Source organism: Pseudorca crassidens, chromosome X (genome assembly GCF_039906515.1).
Source record: "Pseudorca crassidens isolate mPseCra1 chromosome X, mPseCra1.hap1, whole genome shotgun sequence".
Lineage (NCBI taxonomy): Eukaryota > Metazoa > Chordata > Mammalia > Artiodactyla > Delphinidae > Pseudorca > Pseudorca crassidens.
Genome location: NC_090317.1, coordinates 85,733,715 through 85,752,373, shown reverse-complemented (window position 1 = coordinate 85,752,373; position 18,659 = coordinate 85,733,715). Strand labels below are relative to the sequence as shown.

At 40.1% G+C, this 18,659-nt stretch overlaps 1 protein-coding gene across 11 annotated transcripts in view; it reads left to right on the top strand.

Annotated features, from left to right (window-relative positions):
- Positions 1 to 12,910, top strand: part of PFKFB1 (6-phosphofructo-2-kinase/fructose-2,6-biphosphatase 1) — a 198,810-nt gene extending 185,900 nt beyond the window's left edge. For 2 of the 11 annotated variants that reach the window (XM_067723897.1, XM_067723898.1), the window contains exons 13-14: positions 10,396 to 10,475; positions 12,608 to 12,901. In XM_067723897.1, coding sequence (XP_067579998.1) covers positions 10,396 to 10,475; positions 12,608 to 12,817 — 290 coding nt within the window. In that variant the 3' untranslated portion in view covers positions 12,818 to 12,901. Of the gene's footprint in view, positions 1 to 10,395; positions 10,972 to 12,607 lie in introns of those variants that run through there. The other 9 variants (XM_067723899.1, XM_067723900.1, XM_067723902.1 and 6 more) reach the window with 8 other exon arrangements.
- The last annotated feature ends 5,749 nt before the right edge of the window (positions 12,911 to 18,659 follow it).

Below are 18,659 nucleotides of genomic sequence, written 5' to 3'. Positions count from 1 at the left end.
TGAAAAAGAAATGCAGGAAATGATAGCAAAGATCAATAAAACTAAAAGCTGGTTCTTTGAGAAGATAAACAAAATAGATAAACCATTAGCCAGACTCATCAAGAAAAAAGGGAGAAGACTCAAATCAATAGAATTAGAAATGAAGAAGGAGAAGTAACAACTGACACTGCAGAAATACAAATGATCATGAGAGACTACTACAAGCAACCCTATGCCAATAAAATGGACAACCTGGAAGAAATGGACAAACTCTTAGAAATGCACAACCTGCCAAGACTGAATCAGGAAGAAATAGAAAATATGAACAGACCAATCACAAGCACTGGAACTGAAACAGTGATTAAAAATCTTCCAACAAACAAAAGCCCAGGACCAGATGGCTTCACAGGTGAATTCTACCAAACATTTAGAGAAGAGCTAACACCTACCCCTCTCAAACTCTTCCAAAATATAGCAGAGGGAGGAAAACTCCTAAACTCATTCTATGAGGCCAACATCACCTTGATACCAAAAGCAGACAAGGATGTCACAAAGAAAGAAAACTACAGGCCAATATCACTGATGAACATAGATGCAAAAATCCTCAACAAAATACTAGCAAACAGAATCCAACAGCACATTAAAAGGATCTTACACCATGATGAAGTGGGGTTTATTCCAGGAATGCAAGGATTCTTCAATATATGCAAATGAATCAATGTGATAAACCATATTAACAAATTGAAGGAGAAAAACCATTTGATCATCTCAATAGATGCAGAGAAAGCTTAGGACAAAATTCAACACCAATTTATGGTAAAAAAACTCTGCAGAAAGTCGGACTAGAGGAAACTTTCCTCAACATAATAAAGGCCATATATGACAAACCCACAGCCAACATTGTCCTCAATGGTGAAAAACTGAAAGCATTTCCAATAAGATCAGGAATAAGACAAGGTTGCCCACTCTCACCACTCTTATGGAACATAGTTTTGGAAGTTTTAGCCCAGCAATCAGAGAAGAAAAGGAAATAAAAAGAATTCGAATCAGAAAAGAAGAAGTAAAGCTGTCACTGTTTGCAGATGACATGATACTTTATACAGAGAATCCCAAAGATACTACCAGAAAACTACTAGAGCTAATCAATGAATTTGGTAAAGTAGCCGGATACAAAATTAATGCACAGAAATCTCTGGCATTCCTATACTCTAATGATGAAAAATCAGAAAGTGAAATGAAGAAAACACACCCATTTACCATTGCTACAAAAAGAATAAAATATCTAGGAATAAACCTACCTAAGGAGACAAAAGACCTGTATGCAGAAAATTATAAGACACTGATGAAAGAAATTAAAGATGATACAAATAGATGGAGAGATATACCATGTTCTTGGATTGGAAGGATGAACATTTTGAAAATGACTCTCCTACCCAAAGCAATCTACAGATTCAATGTAATCCGTATCAAACTACCACTGGCATTTTTCACAGAACTAGAACAAAAAATTTCACAATTTGTAAGGAAGCACAAAAGACCCCGAATACCCAAAGCAATCTTAAGAACGAAAAACGGAGCTGGAGGAATCAGGCTCCCTGACTTCAGACTATACTACAAGTTACAGTAAACAAGACAGTATGGTGCTGGCACAAAATCAGAAAGATAGATCAATGGAACAGTATAGAAAGCCCAGTGATGATCCCACGCACATATGGTCACCTTATCTTTAATAAAGGAGGCAGGAATGTACAGTGGAGAAAGGACAGCCTCTTCAATAAGTGGTGCTGGGAAAACTGGGCAGGTACATGTAAAAGTATGAGATTAGGTCACTCCCTAACACCATACACAAAAATAAGCTCAAAATAGATGAAAGACCTAAATGTAAGCCCAGAAACTATCAAACTCTTAGAGGAAAACCTAGACAGAACACTCAATGACATAAATCACAGCAATATCCTTTTTGACCCACTTCCTTGAGAAATGGAAATAAAAACAAAAATACACAAATGGGACCTAATGAAACTTCAATGCTTTTGCACAGCAAAGGAAACCATAAACAAGACCAAAAGACAACCCTCAGAATGGGAGAAAATATTTGCAAATGAAGCAACTGACAAAGAATTAATCTCCAAAATTTATAAGCAGCTCATGCAGCTCAATAACAAAAAAACAAACAACCCAATCCAAAAATGGGCAGAAAACCTAAATAGACATTTCTCCAAAGAAGATATACAGACTGTCATCAAACAGATGAAAGAATGCTCAACATTATTAATCATTAGAGAAATGCAAATCAAAACTACAATTAGATATCATCTCACACCAGTCAGAATGGTCATCATCAAAAAATCTAGAAACAATAAATGTTGGAGAGGGTGTGGAGAAAAGGGAACACTCTTGCACTGCTGGTGGGAATGTGAATTGGTTCAGCCACTATGGAGAACAGTATGGAAGTTCCTTAAAAAACTACACATAGAACTACCATATGACCTGGTAATACCACTCCTGGGCATATACCCTGAGAAAACCGTAATTCAAAAAGAGTCATGTACCAAAATGTTCATTGCAGCTCTATTTACAATAGCCCAGAGATGGAAACAACCTAAGTGTCCATCATTGGATGAATGGATAAAGAACATGTGGCACATATATACAATAGAATATTACTCAGCCATAAAAAGAAACGAAATTGAGCTATTTGTATTGAGGTGGATAGACCTAGAGTCTGTCCTACAGAGTGAAGTAAGTCAGAAAGAGAAAGACAAATACCGTATGCTAACACATATATATGGAATTTAAGAAAAAAAATGTCATGAAGAACCTAGGCGTAAGACATGAATAAAGACACAGACCTACTAGAGAATGGACTTGAGCATATATGGAGCGGGAAGGGTAAGCTGTGATAAAGCGAGAGAGAGGCATGGACATATATACACTACCAAACGTAAGATAGATAGCTAATGGGAAGCAGCCGCATAGCACAGGGAGATCAGCTTGGTGCTTTGTTACTGCCTGGAGGGGTGGGATAAGGAGGGTGGGAGGGAGGGAGACACAAGAGGGAAGATATATGGGAACATATGTATATGTATAACTGATTCACTTTGTTATAAAGCAGAAACTAACACACCATTGTAAAGCAATTATACTCCAATAAAGATGTAAAAAAATTGAGTTTTTTGTAGTGAGGTGGATGTGCATCGAATCTGTCATATAAGTGAAGTAAGTCATAAAGAGAAAAACAAATACCGTATGTTAACACATATATATGGAATCTAAATTAAAAAAAAAAAAAGAGGGTTCTGAAGAACCTAGGGGCAGAACTGGAATGAAGATGCAGATGTAGAGAATGGACTTGAAGACAGAGGGAGGGGCAAGGGTAACCTGAGACGAAGTGGGAGAGTGGCATGAACACATGTACACTACCATATGTAAAATAGATAGCTATTCGGAAGCACCCGCATAGCATAGCATTGGGAGATCAGCTCGGTCCTTTGTGATCACCTAGAGGGGTGGGTTATGTAGGGTGGGTGGGAGTCGCAAGAGCACGGGTATATATGTATATGTATAGCTGACTCACTTTGTTATTCAGCAGCAACAAACACAACAATGTAAAGCAGTTATACTCCAATAAAGATGTTTAAAAAAATACAATTGCAACAGAAACTATAGTAGATACAAAAATGATTATTGAAATGGAGAAAAAAAATCACATTTTTTCTTTAGAACCAATAAATATGTTTTAATTAATCATTAAAAAAAAGTGGAAATAGCCTAAATATCCATCAGCTGGTGAATGGGTAAACAGAATGTCATATATCGTTATATTATTCAGCCATAATAAAGAATGAAGTACTAATACATGGCACAACATGGGTGAACCTTGAAAACATTATGCAAAGTGAAAGAAGTCAGGCACAAAGGACTATATATTTTATGATTCCATTTATATGAAATGGCCAAAATAAGCAAATCCATAGAGGCAGAAAATACATGAGTGATTGCCAGGGCCTGGGAGGAGGGGAGAAGGGGAAATAACTGTTAATGGGTACTGGGTTACTTTAGAGGAGGATGAAAATGTTCTACAATTAGGTAGTTGTGATGGTAGTACAAGTTTGTGAATATACTAAAATAAATCCCACTAAATTGTACAGTTTTAAAAAATTCTATAATTCCCTTTAGGGGCACATTTTCTAGTTACCTATTGTGATGAGTGAAGCATATCTTTTAACTTTTGAAGCCTTCCTGAATGTACATGCTTCTGGACACCTGTACAAAATGGACCTTCTTCATGTTTCTTGTCTTTGTCCCATGTTCTTCTGCAGACACAGCTTCAATGTCTTCTATCTTGGTATCTTAGTCCATTAATTATGACTTCCAAATGGTGATGGAGGTCAAAATAGAGGAGTTGAGAATGTATCATGGGCCACTTTGTATAATAACTTATTTCAGGTCATATTGTAATGACTACAAAATACCCTAAATTTAGGAGTTATGTTTTCTTCTTTCCTTCTCTTCTGCTTTCCTCTATGGACTGAGAAAATGTAATTGTCATAGCCTCTGGTTAGTTTTAATCACATGAAGTAAACCCAGAAGGCCCAAAATTGCATTCCTAATGCCCTTTAGCTCTCTCTGCTTCACCATCTACAAATATGCAGCTTGTGTTTGATTTCTCTCAAGCAAGGCTTCCCAAAAGTGTCTGATCTACCAATCTCCAATAAATGGGTTGACTTGAAGATGGTAAGACCTTCATGTTTTACCTTTCTCACTGCTGCTAACATTTTACCAAAGGTCTACTGTTAATATATGTTATAAACCAGCCATCCTCAACCCTAGATACACATTCAAATACCCTGGGAAATAATTTTTGAATATTGATGCCTGAACCCCAGACCCAATTAATTGGTATAGGTTGGGGCCTGAAAATTGATATTTTTTTAAAAGTCCCCCTGGGTAACTCCAGTGGGCAGCCAGGGTTGATGAAAACTGCACTAAGAAATACTTGAGTATTTCTTAAGTTTAGATTTACTAATTATATTTTTATCAAGCAATATAGATATAAAGTTCTAAAAGTCAAATGGTACTTACTACAAAGGTTTTTAAGAAAGCAATTTCTTGCTCTACTCATTCCCATCCCTGATCCTCATTCCCCAGAGGCAATCACATTCAACTCTTTTTCTAAAAAATAAATTTATTTATTTTTGGTTGCATTGAGTCTTTGTTGCTGCTCACAGGCTTTCTCTAGTTGAGGCGAGTGGGGGCTGCTCTTCATTGCGGTGCACGGGCTTCTCATTGTGGTGGCTTCTCTTGGTGTGGAGCATGGGTTCTAGGCATGTGGTTCTCAGTAGTTGTGGCACATGGGCTCACAAGTTGTTGGGCATGGGCTTAGTTGTTCCACGGCATGTGGGATCTTCCTGGACCAGGGCTTGAACCTGTGTCCCCTGCATTGGCAGGCGGATTCTTAACCACTGTGCCACCATGGATGCCCCATATTCAACCCTTTTAAGTATTCCCTTAAATTATTTACATCTTTTATCATTATACTGATATTTCTTATTTATTTTCAATTTTATTTATTGTGAGTTGACTTCCTACTACAGAAGACGATGATCTACCTCTCCTCTTCCAGCATTCTGCACACAAAAGTTTTCCTTCCACCTTCCCAGCATAGTTATAACATGGTTTGGGGTTAAAGCAATATTGAATGTTGACATATTTATGACTATGCAAATATAATAAAATGGCAGACTTAAGCCCTAACCTATCAGTAATTACCTTAAATATAAACAGTTTAAGTTCACCAATTGAAAGACAGAGATTAGCAAAGTGGATTAAAAAATTTAATCAAACCATATCCTGTCTATAAGAAACTCACTTTGAATAAAACCACAGAAAAGTAAAAGAATGGAAAAATATGTACAACACATTAAGTCTTTTTAAAAAGCACAACTGACTATATTAACATTAGACTCCAGAGCAAAGAAAATTACTAAAAACAAAGAGGGACATTACATAATGATAAAAGGATCAGTTCACCAAGAAAAGATATTGAGTCTGAAAAAGCATCTGCAAAAACCAAGATTCATTCATGATTTAAAAAATATATATCCCTCAGAAAACTAGAAATAGAAGGAAATTTCCTCAGCTTTGTAAACAGTACTTACAAAAACTTACAGTTAATGTTGTATTTAATTGTGAAAGACTGAATTGCTTCCCCTCTAAAATCTGGAACAAGGCAAGGTTGTATGCATATCACCACTCTCATTGAACATTCTACTGGAAGTTCTAGCCAGTGAAATAAGACCCCAAAAATAGAATAAATAAAAGAGATACATATTTTTTAAAAGAAAAAATAAAACTGTCCCTATTTGCAGATGTCTATACTGTTCAAAATCCCAAGGAATCTAAAACAAAACAAAACCCTCCTAGAACTTATGAGTTCAGCGAGGTTTCAGAATACATGATCAACACTTAAAAATCAATCGCATTTCTATATGTTAACAACATACTTGTGGAAGCAAAAATTAAAAACACAATATCAGGGACTTCCCTGGTGGCACAGTGGTTAAGAATCTGCCTGCCAATGCAGGGACATGGGTTCAATCCCTGGTCCGGGAAGATCCCACATGCCGCAGAGCCACTAAGCCTGTGTGCCACAACTACTGAGACCGCATGCCACAACTACTGAAGGCCGCATGCCCAGAGCCTGAGCTCCGCAACAAGAGAAGCCACCACAATGAGAAGCCCGTGTACCACAACGAAAGTAGCCCCTGATCTTCTCAACTAGAGAAAGCCTGCGGGCAGCAACGAAGACCCAATGCAGCCATAAATAAATAAATTTATATATATATATTAAAAAATACCATTTATGGTGTGTGCTAAAGAAAATTAAATAGATATAAACCTAAAAGCATGTACAGGATCTGTATGCTGAAAATTACAAAACGCTGATGAGATAAATCAAAGGCCTAAATAAATGGAGAAACATATGTTCATGGATTGGAAGACTGAGAATATTGTAGATGTCAATTCTCTCCAAATAGATCTATAGGTTTAATGCAATTCCTACTGAAGTTTTTTTTGTAGACACAAACAAGCTTATTCTAAAATGTATATGGAAAGGTACAAGCCCTAGAATAGCAATATTAAAATAAAAATTTAAATGACATATCTAATTTTTCATTTTTAAAATATTAAATTAAAATAATCTTTAAAAAGAAGAGTAAATTGGAAGGGATCAAACCTGATGGTTTACTATATAGCTGCAGTAATCAAGGTAATTATTGTCTTAGCAGGGAGATGGGCATAGATCAATGGAACAAAATCAAAATCTCATATAGACTCACACAAATACAGCCAGCTGATTTTTGACAAAGATGCAAAAGCAATCCAATGGAAGAAGGATAGCCTTTTCAACAAATGGTGCTGGAGCAATTGGATATTCATAAGCAAAAAATGAACCTTGACCTAAACCTGAAACCTTACAAAGGTCAACTCAAAATGGATCAAGGAGTGAATGTAAAATGTAGAACTCTAAAACTTTTAGAAATAAAATATAGGAAAAACTCTTTGGGATCTAGGACTAGGTGAAGAGTTCTTAGACTTGATATGGAAAGCACAGTCCTTAAAAGGAAAAATTGATGAACTGGACTTTATTAAAATTAAAGACATTTGTTTCATTGAAAGACTGTTAAGAAGATGAAACGACAAGTTACAGACTGTGAGAAAATATTTGCCAGCCACATATCCAGTGAAGGCCTTATATCTAGAATATATAAAGAACTCTCAGAACTCAACAATAAAAAAAAGGAAACAATCCAACTAGAAACTGGGCAAAAGACATGAACATTCATTTCACCAAAGAGGAGATACAGATGGCAAATAAGTGTCTGAAAAGATATTCAACACCACTAGCCATTAGGGAAATGTAAATTAAGACTGCAATGAGATATCAGTTGAAATAAAAAATAGTGATAAATAACAAATGCTGGTGATGACACAGACAAATTGGATCTCTATACATTGCTAGTGAAAATGTAAAATGGTGCAGCCAGTCTGGAGAAGAGTTGGGGGTAGAGTGAATATGTACAAAGAGGTAATATTAGGGGTTTCTTTTGTGGTGATGGGAACCACTTCTGTATCTTGCTTATGGTAGTGACATAGAACCACGCGCACACACACACACACACACACACACACAGGGTTTTTTAATGGTGAAAACTGAATGCTAAAAACTGAATGTGGTCCGTAGTCTAATTAAGAGTAATGTACCAATGTCAGTTTCCTAATTTTGATATTATACTACCGCTGTGATATTGGGGGACGCTGGGTGAAGGATGAACTCGTACTATTTTTGCAATTTCCTCTAAGTATATAATTATTTCAAAATAACTTTTTTAATTTTAAGAAATACATCCCCCAAAAAGTCTTTTTGATCTTGTAAATATCCCTCAGTGGGGAAAATCCTTAAGCAATTGCTTTACAGCTATAGCTTTTTCCAGCTCATTTTGTTAGGTCATTTCCTGCCCTGAAGGCATGTTGGATTGTATCAGGGGTGCTTCAGGAGACAGAAGGAGGGAGCCTCAGGAAAATGGGGGAGGACCTCACAAGGAGGGGTGCATGTACCAACCACCACCTTCTCTTCAAATGCTTGTCCAACATTAGCCAGCCCTGTCTCAATATCTGTGCCAAGGTCCATTGGCCTCATCCATACACAGAGGTGGCAAGACAGAAGTTAGCCTGCAATTCACAAAGTTTGCTCTGTTCCCACATCTGCCTGATGCTTTCTGGATGCCTAAATTTCTCCTATGAAGAACAGGAGTCATACCATTGTGCTGCAGTAGCTGGGGATAAATGCGCTAAAGAATTCAAAAGTATCATAATTGTAGTGATGCCAAAAGGGGAAATCTTCTCACTGTGTGTGTTCCCCCATCCTATCCTTCCCCAGATTCAGTTCCTAAGAGACCCTCACAATTTTAACAAGTGCTTTACATAGTTATGAATACCTGAATTGTAACTATATCAAAACATTATATGAAATGCTTCATGCATAATATAATATTCTTATTCACAGTTGGAAGGGGGTATGGTAGTTGGCATATGGAGGTTTGAAACACAGCTCATTTTCATTGCCAGAATTTATTTTTGTTATACTATCCCATGAAGTCTAAAAATAAAGATATGATTGTAAAATTATAATAACCTAGAATAAAGAGGATAAAATACTATTTGTGAGTCCGTGTCTTATAAACATTTATCAGTGCTTAATTTGTACAATAAATCCACAAAAACAAAAAACATAATTAAAAGTATCATAATTGCAAGCTTGGATGATTAGTGCAGCTTGGGATTGATGAAGGATTTAGGGTCTGAACTTTTTTTTTAAATTTTTGTTGAAGTATAGTTGATTTGCAATGCTGTGTTAATTTCTGCTGTACAGCAAAGTGATTCAGTTATATATATATATATTCTTTTTCATATTCTTTCCATTATGGTTTACCACAGAATATTGAATATCATTCCCTGTGCTATACAACAGGACCTTGTTGTTTATCCATTCTATGTATAATAGTTTGCATCTGCTAATTCCAAACTCCCACTCCATCTCTCCCCCCTTCCCCATCCCCCTTGGCAACCACAAGTCTCTTCTTTATGTCTGTGAGTCTGTTTCTGTTTCCTGGATAAGTTCGTGTCATATTTTAGATTCCACATAAAAGTGATATCATATGGTATTTGTATTTCTCTTTCTGAATTACTTCACTTAGTGTGATAATCTCTACTTGCATCCATGTTGCTGCAAATGGCATTATTTCATTCTTTTTTATAGCTGAGTGATATTCCATTGTGTATATGTGTATGTATGTGTATGTGTGTATACACACACACACACACACACACATATAGGGTCTGAGCTTTTGACAGAAAGGCATCTGAATCAGAGACAGGAGTCTCCAAATTCTTTAGCATTCAACAGGCTCCTCCTGTCGGTCTAGATTTTTGCTTCTAAGACACCAGGCTTTAAGAGTCACTGAGAAGCTGTTCCCCTGCAGAACAGACAGAAACACATAGCAAACATCATCCCATTTTTCTTGAGGGGTACTTGTGAATGTCCCAACATCAAGGCAGGAGAAACCCCACCGTTCAGAAGGATTCTGGTTCTGACAACAGAAGGCCATTAATTTGGAGACAGAGATCACTGTTACAACTGAATGCCAGAGGCAGGGAAAATGTCAGTCTAACTGCTAACACAGTCTCAGCTACTGGTGGCTAAAACCAGGCCACACAGAGTTTGAGGAGGGAACAAGAGTTTGTCTAGGGAGACCAAGGGTGAGGAGCTGAGGAAAGGGAAATATGTGCATTGTGACCAGGAAGAACTTTCTGGTGAGCAGTATTTCTTACACTCAAATTGCTGTTTTACAGAGCCTGGCCATGAATGGAGCTGGTACATGAAAAAGCAGAGAAGCATCTGTGAAATAAAGCAAGAAACTCTTTGGCAGAAGGTATTAAAGGAGCCTGGGGAGACAGTTGAGAGCTTGATGGATGCATAGGTGTGATGGTCCCTTCCTTCAACACTAATTGCAAAGTCATGGGCATTAAGCAACGCACACAAGAGGGGTAATTATGACAAACATGATTTTCAAAGACTAGGAAGGATATGATCAGAGGAAAACCCTGAAGTGATCACAGCCACTGAGGATCATTATTTGTTTGCTGAAGCTAATGACAGGTTGGCTCTTAGAAACTAGTGGGGATGGGGCTTCTGGTGGGAAGAGAAGAGAGTATTCAGTTCCTTGTTATGCAAAACTTGTCCCCCAGAAATAGCTAAAACGTACTACTGTGGTCGAATTTAAGCTACAATACACAAATGTTTTATGATACGGTCCTTTTTCATGATACTACTGACTTGGAATGTGCTTGTGTTGGTTTAGAGTTTCATTTCTGCCCTTAGGTTGGCATACAGACTGTGCTTTTCAGTAAAATGGCATCATTTGTCAAGGTGTGATTGTGAATTCTGTCCAGGTGTGTTAAGCACAACTGTCCTTGGAGAGCCTACTCTGCAGGGTCAAGGGGACAAAGCCACATTGCCCGAGGAGAGAGGAGACTTCTGAGGAAAGCGCTGTGAATAGCTCTTCGAGTGGAAGGCACTCAGGAGAGAGGAAGCAGATTAACAGGGAAGGAAAGACCCCCACACATGCTCGGCTGCTCGGAGATGAGTGCCAGAATGTAGCGTCCATTGGCATGCAGACATGGTAATCCTCAGGCTGGCCCTTGGCCTAGGGTCACGCTATGGAGCAGGCTGGGAGTATCTCCCTGGCTCTTGATACTCCTCTCTGCCCTATTTGGGACTCTCTCATTTTAGGCTTTCTGACTTGCTCTCCAAAGTGTTATATGACCTGGGTCAAGAGGAGCACAAGGGGAACATTTGGAACAAACTCTTTCACACGGAGATATGACCCAGCATGATTCCTTACCCCCACTCCTGCCCCCACTCTTACCTTTAAATTATCCCTGAAGTGAGCAAAAAGGTGTTGGGGATCTAGGCAAATATGCAATAGAGTCCCTTTACTCACCTGATCCCTAAAATGGATATCTGACTGTGATTATTCTAGCTCAGACTCTCTTTGCCCTGCTGTGGTAAGAGAACCCCTTTATCCTGCAGAGAACCCATCATCCTTGCAGTTTAGTTAGAGCTGAAACCATCTGCCCCTCCTGACCACAGGGCTGGACCTCCAGTGACCTAAACTGGCCAATCAGCATCCACCTCCCTCTTAGGCATAGTGCTTGAATGAAGGGAGGGCAAAACAGAGAGCAAGACTTCAGGTACTAAACTAGCTATGGAAGCCAAAACTTGACCACATTGGTAATCAGATTGGGAAAAGATGTTAGCATATACTGGAAAGAGACAAACACAGAGTTCTAACCTGAGAGGATCCAGGGGAGAAGACATATCGTCATGGTAGATATCCAGGCTGAAGAAACAAGACAAAAGTCTAGTTCTGTGAAATAGACTAGAAAGGTCCAGAACCAACTTAGAAGCAAGCAGAGCCCAACGCTGAGCCCAGAATAATAAAGTGGGGCTCCAGAAGTTTTCACTGTGAACAGACAGTGTTTGTTATAGAGAATGAGGCAAGATTTAGCCTTAAGGTGGGAATTGAGGGATCCTTTTAGGAGAAAATGATAATAGTGACTAGAAAGCCAGCTGGAAATGTCACTGCTAACATCCTGACACCTCCTTTAGTTCTATGTATGCCACTATTAGAACTGGATTTTGTTTTTAGCAAAGGGCTATTTCACTCCTTATAAGAAAAATTCCTATTAGTATATGGGCCATGATTTAAATGGTTATCAGCCATTTATACCTTAGTATGAATTTGCTTACATATTTCCTTCTTGAGAGTGGATTTTGATGGAGGCTGGAAGAAATTATTCATATAGGAGAGTCTTACTGGGATGCTAAGGGCCAGGCACTGTGCTACACCCTAATGATACAAAGATGAAGCAAAGCACATATGCTTCATCCCTGAAGAATTTTACAGCCTTCTAGATTGAAGGTGGAAAGGAAGCCACTAAAAAGAAAAATATGTGCAACAAGGAACCTGGATATAGTATAGAGAAATGGTTTTTTTTCTAGTGTTTCCAAAGGACTCATTTCTCCATGGAAATCCCACAGATGATCCTTGCCATCTTCCCACAGCCGTTAGCCTCAACTCTTCAAGTAGTATCAGGGCTTCTTGGTCCATGCTTACTGTCAGAAGTAGAGATGCTGGGAAGATCATTTTGTCCAATAGCCTTTGACTTATTAACAAGGAAAACCAGGACCAAAGAGATAAAGGAACTGTAAGAAATTATGATGGGAGTTCATGACAGGAGTTCATGGGTTCCTCCAAACTTCTGGTCAACACTCTTTCACTGAACATGCTGTATAAAAATAAATAAATAAATAAAATTAAAAATAAAAAGTGTGGTGATGCTGGGATGAATTGGGAGATGGGGATTGACATACATACACTGATATGTATAGAGTAGATAACTGATAAGAACCTGTTGTATAAAATAAATAAATAAATAAAATTTAAGATTAGAAACAAGATGGTGGAGTACAAGGACGTGCTCTCACTTCCTCTTGCGAGAACACCAGAATCACAGCTAGCTGCTGGACAGTCATCGACAGGAAGACACTGGAACTCACCAAAAAAGATACCCACATCCAAAGACAAAGGGGAAGTCACAATGAGATGGTAGGAGGGGCTCAATCACAGCAAAATCAAATCCTATGACTGCTGGGTAGGTGACTCACAGACTGGAGAACACTTATACCACAGTGGCACAGTGGTTAAGAATCCAGCTGCCAATGCAGGGGACATGGGTTCGAGCCCTGATCCGGGAAGATGCCACATGCCACAGAGCAACTAAACCTGTGCGCCACAACTACTGAGCCTGCGCTCTAGAGCCCATGAGCCACAACTACTGAAGCCTGCGCGCCTAGAGCCCGTGCTCCGCCACAAGAGAAGCCCACGCACCACAACAGAGTAGCCCCTGCTTGCTGCAACTACAGAAAGCCCATGCACAACAATGAAGACCCAATGCAACCAAAAATAAATAATAAAATAAATAAATTTAAAAATTATATATATATATATATATATATATATATATTTACAGTTGACCCTTGAACAACTTGGAGAGTTAGAGGCTCTGACCACCCCAAGCACAGCTGAAAATCTGCATAGTCCTGCATCTGCGGGCCCGCATCCGTGGTCCCTGTAGTACGGTAATACTTATTTGTCCAAAAAAAATTGCATTTAGATGGACCCAGGCAGTTCAAACTCCTGTTGTTCAAGGGTCAACTGACTATTTATACAGAAGGTGCATTATGAAGCTAGTGAATCTGGTGAGACTGGGTATTTATAGACCAGATCCAAATGAGGGCAAACGTCTATGGAAAAATTTTGTGACAGGCAAGTTGAAGTTCATGGAGGTAAACTCTGTATAGGGGCAACTCCACAACATTGGGAAACCAGAAACATTTGTCTTTATGTGTCAGAGCCTCCCTTGCCAGCTTTACTGGTTTCCATCAGGAACACCTCTCAGATGTTAGAAACCTTATTCTTTCCACCTTACTCCCATCAAACTTCTAACAAAACCAATTCTCAGAAAAAAAAGTCTGCCAAGGTCTTCCCCTGGAAGTGTACATCCTATTGTGAGTATGGGCTTGGGGATGCATATTTCAATGGGATTTGTTAGCAACAGCAACACTTGGACAGGAGTCTGAAACACTGTAGGTCCTGTTCTACTTTATATAAGCAGAATCATGCAGTATTTTTCTTTTTGTGACTCTCTTATTTCACTTAGCATAACGTCCTCAAGATTCATCCATGTTGTAGCATGTGTCAGGATTTCCAGGGCCATATTTTTAATGTGTAAGTCTCCACTGAAGCTGTCATGTACTTGCTCCAGAGCCCCAGGAGTCTGAGTTGGGATTCTCCCACTGAGGCTTGCTATAAATTCTCCACCATCTTTTCCCACCACTGATATTTCCAACAGCTTAATGTCTGCCAGATCATATGTCCCAAGCACTAGAGCTCTTTGAACTGTACCCTGAACCTGATACAGGGTCCTTTCCTGCTCTGGGTTCCAATCAAATGCAGCAGCCTTCTATGTCATCTGGCATGTGGGCCAAAGCAATAACCCAGGTGTCAAATACCCTGCCTGCAAAATCTGAAGAGGCCCACCAGGCACTATCCTTCCTCTGTGGCAGGAGATGCAAGATGCAATAATTCATCTTTTATTTCGGAAGGGATGTTCTGGAACTGAACTCTGGACCACTGAACTCCTAACATTTTTAAGCATGTGACAGATACCGGAATTTTCACAGTGTTCATCTCCCACCCTCTGGAGCACATGTTTTCTGGTTGTCCAGTGTGCTGGCCATCTCTTACATGATAACTGATGTAATGAATCAATATGATGTTCTGTGAAGTGGCCAGACAGTCCTGATTATTTTGTACTAATTACGACAGAAGGCAGGAGAGTTAGAAGAGTTTTGGGACAAAACTGTAAATTAATATTTTTGCCCATTCTATGTGATTATAAACTGTTTTTTATCTTATTTTCTGACAGGGATAGAAAAGGATGCATTCAACAAATCAAGGGTCACATACCATGTACCTGAGGCCATGTTAATCTTCTCTAGCAATGATATCGTGTCTGGCTGCCACTGCCACTGGGACTGCTGTTATTTGCTTGAGCTTGGAGCAGTCCACTGTAAACCTTTAGAATCCAGCCAGTTTCTGCAGAAGCCAGACTGGCAAATTAGATGGATAAACGATGAGGATCACCATTCCTACATCCTTTAGATCCTTAAAGGTGGCACTAATCTCAGCCATACCCACAAGGATGTAATATTGCTTTTGCTTTTTTTTTTTTTTTTTTTTTTGCGGTACACGGGCCTCTCACTGCTGTGGCCTCTCCCGTTGTGGAGCACAGGCTCCGGACGCGCAGGCTCAGTGGCCATGGCTCACGGGCCCAGCCGCTCCGCGGCATGTGGGATCTTCCCGGACCGGGGCACGTACCCACGTTCCCTGCATCGGCAGGCAGGTGGATTTACTACCTTTGATGAGTGAAGGGTAGTGTTATGGGTTGAACTGTGCCCACCTAAAATTCATATGTTGAAGTCCTAACCCTCAGTACCTCAGAATGTGGCCTTATGTGGAAATAGGATTGTTGCAGATGTAATTAGTTAAGATGAGGTCATCCCAGAGTAGGGTGGGCCCCTAATCCAATATGACTGGTGTCCTTATGAAAAGGGGAAATTTGGAGACACACACACACACACACACACACACACACACAAAGGTAGAATGCCATGAGAAGATGAAAGCAGAGATCAGGGTGATGCAGCAGAAGCCAAAGAATGCCAAAGATTTCCAGCAAACCACCAGGAGCTAGGAAGATGCACAGAGAGATTCTCCCTCAGCCTCAGAAGGAACCTTCCCTGCCAACACCTTGATTTCGGACTTCTAGATTTCAGAACCGTGAGATGATAAATTCCTATTATTTAAGCCACCCAGTTTGTGGTACTTTGTTACAGCAGCCCCAGGAAATGAATACAGGCAGTTCCAGAGGTTTCCACTTAGTCTTCCCTACTATCATAGCTCCTACCCTACAGCCCAAGGAACGAATATATGAGTTGCACCAACTGCCCATCATGTCAATCCTGATTATACGTTCAAAGTCTGGCAAAATGACCATGGGTTGGGACCGTGGACTCAGTGCCCCCACCGTAAACTAGACCAAGTGTCACTGTGAACTGGTCTTGGGACAGGACTCCATTTATTACCTGGTCCTTATACACCCCCCACTCTAACAGTGAGGCCATGATGACACAAAGTTTCCAGATATCAATGTCAACTCAGACCCTATGTCCAACAGTCCTTAAGACATCTGGATATTTCCCTTCCTAGTATAGTTGTCTACGACCAGTTGCAATGGCAGGGGCTATGGTTCATCCCACTAATCTCCCTCTTCTAAGTTACCCCTCAGGAAAAGAGGCCCACCAGAACTTTGGAAGAGGAGCACCTGATCATATGTGGAGAAGTAGATCCATGTGATACAGGGGGTGGGCTGTGCAGACACAAACGTGAGCCCCCCAGGCCCGCTTCAAGCTCCTTTGGCATCTGCCTCAGCTTCAGAGAACCACCTGGGTTATAGCCTTCCCAGGACAGCACACAAGCAGTGACTGAGGGAGACAGGAGGGATGAAGGCCAGCCAGCTCCACCCAACACAAGACACTCTGATGAGCATTACTTACTGCAATGGATTGAATGTTTGTGTCCCCCCACCCATATTCATGTATTGAAACCCTAATCTCAATGTGATGGTATTTGGAAGTGAGCCTGTGGGAGGTAAATGGGTCATGAATGTGGAATCCTCAAGTGGAATTAGTGCTCTTGTAAAAGAGGTCAGACATCTGGCTGGTTCTCTTTCTGCCAGGTGAGGATACAATGAGAAGTCGGCAGCCTGCGACCCAGAAGAGGGCTTTCACCAGAACCCAGTCGTTCTGGCACCCTGATCTCAGACTTCCAGCCTCCAGAACTGTGAGAAATAAATATTGTTGCTGAAGACCCCTGGTCTATGGTAATTTGTTGTAGCAGTCCCAGCAGACTAAGACACTCCAGGGTTCCCTCCTGGATTGGCTGGCCAAGGCTTTGTCAGGCTCTCAATCACAGTTCGACTTCTCCCTCTGCCCACTTCCACTTCTGTATCCTTCTGTCACAGGTGTTGGTCCTTAATAAATATCTTGCCCCCAACTGTCTTGGGAGAATACAACATGTGACATATGTGTTCATTCTATACTTGTATCAGCGTCATGTTTGAAAATTGTACTTTAATAGAGATTTCACAGACAGTATAGGAGTGTTACAAGAACAAACTCCTGGATGGAATAAAGAATCAGTTCTTTATAAACAGCTGTGTGAGGTCAATTGATGTTCTTACTTCATCTCAAGCAAAACTGTTGTTTTCTGAGTTCCTTTCCTTGGAAACACATGGAGGCCCGTGTAGAAAGGGAGCTACACTAAAGAATATAAATGGAAGGGAACACTTCTCAGTAACGTTGTAAAATGTGTTATGTTCCTTCAGGGTCTTCACTTTTCCCTTTGGGCATCCTCCTCCTTCTCCATTAATCATGTGAACTCTCACGGTGACCTGGGTCCCCAGCAAACCTCCAGGACCTTCTCCCCATTAAACTCCCCTGCCCACCAAAAGTGACCCATTCTTCATTATCCCTGTGGGTCACATCCCCATAGACAAGTGCTAAATGACTCATTAATTTGGATCAAAAAGACTATTAATAGCTGCTAATAGCAATGTAAACAGTCTTATTTCTATGCTTTTTCCAGAAGAGGAGTATAATGCAGGGACTTCAGAGCTATGTTGGGGCCAGTGGAGGGCAGACTGTCATAAGTAGAGGCAGCCACAAATCGTGGCTTCTCAGCAGTCACTTTGACATGGAAAGACAGAGAAAGATCAGAGTGGTATTCTAAGAAAGGGTTAATGACAAGCACCACGCTGGGTTATGGCCCTTGGCAGCTAGAGTGACCTGGGCTACTCCAGGGGCTGGAGAAATGGTGAAGGGTCCTGGGAGGAAAGTGAGACTACTCCAGCCATCTACTTACCCAGTTCTGAATCTTGTATTCTGAGGATATTCCAGACAAGTAACTGATTTAAACAGGCTGTTTATGCAGTCTGCCTTTGTCTTGGAGAAATTGGCTTCAGATAAATGACAGTATCCTGATTAAAACAAACAGGAATCATTCAGAAATCCTGACAAAAAGTAAAGATTGAATTGAAACTGAAGACTGTATTGAATTGAATACTGGAGCCCTACTGACACAGCCAGAGACAGTTATCTGGAAGAACACTTTTCTCTGTGGGTTTTCAATTTGATCAAGAGTGAGGTTCATTTACCCTCCTTCAGTGTTGGTGGGAATGTAAATTGGTACAGCCACTATGGAAAACAGTATGGAGGTTCCTCAGAAAACTAAAAATAGAATTATCCTATGATCTAGCAATCCCACTCCTGGGCATATATCCAGACAAAACTATAATTCGAAAAGATACATGCACCCCTATGTTCATAGCAGCACTATTCACAATAGCCAAGACCTGGAAACAACCTAAAT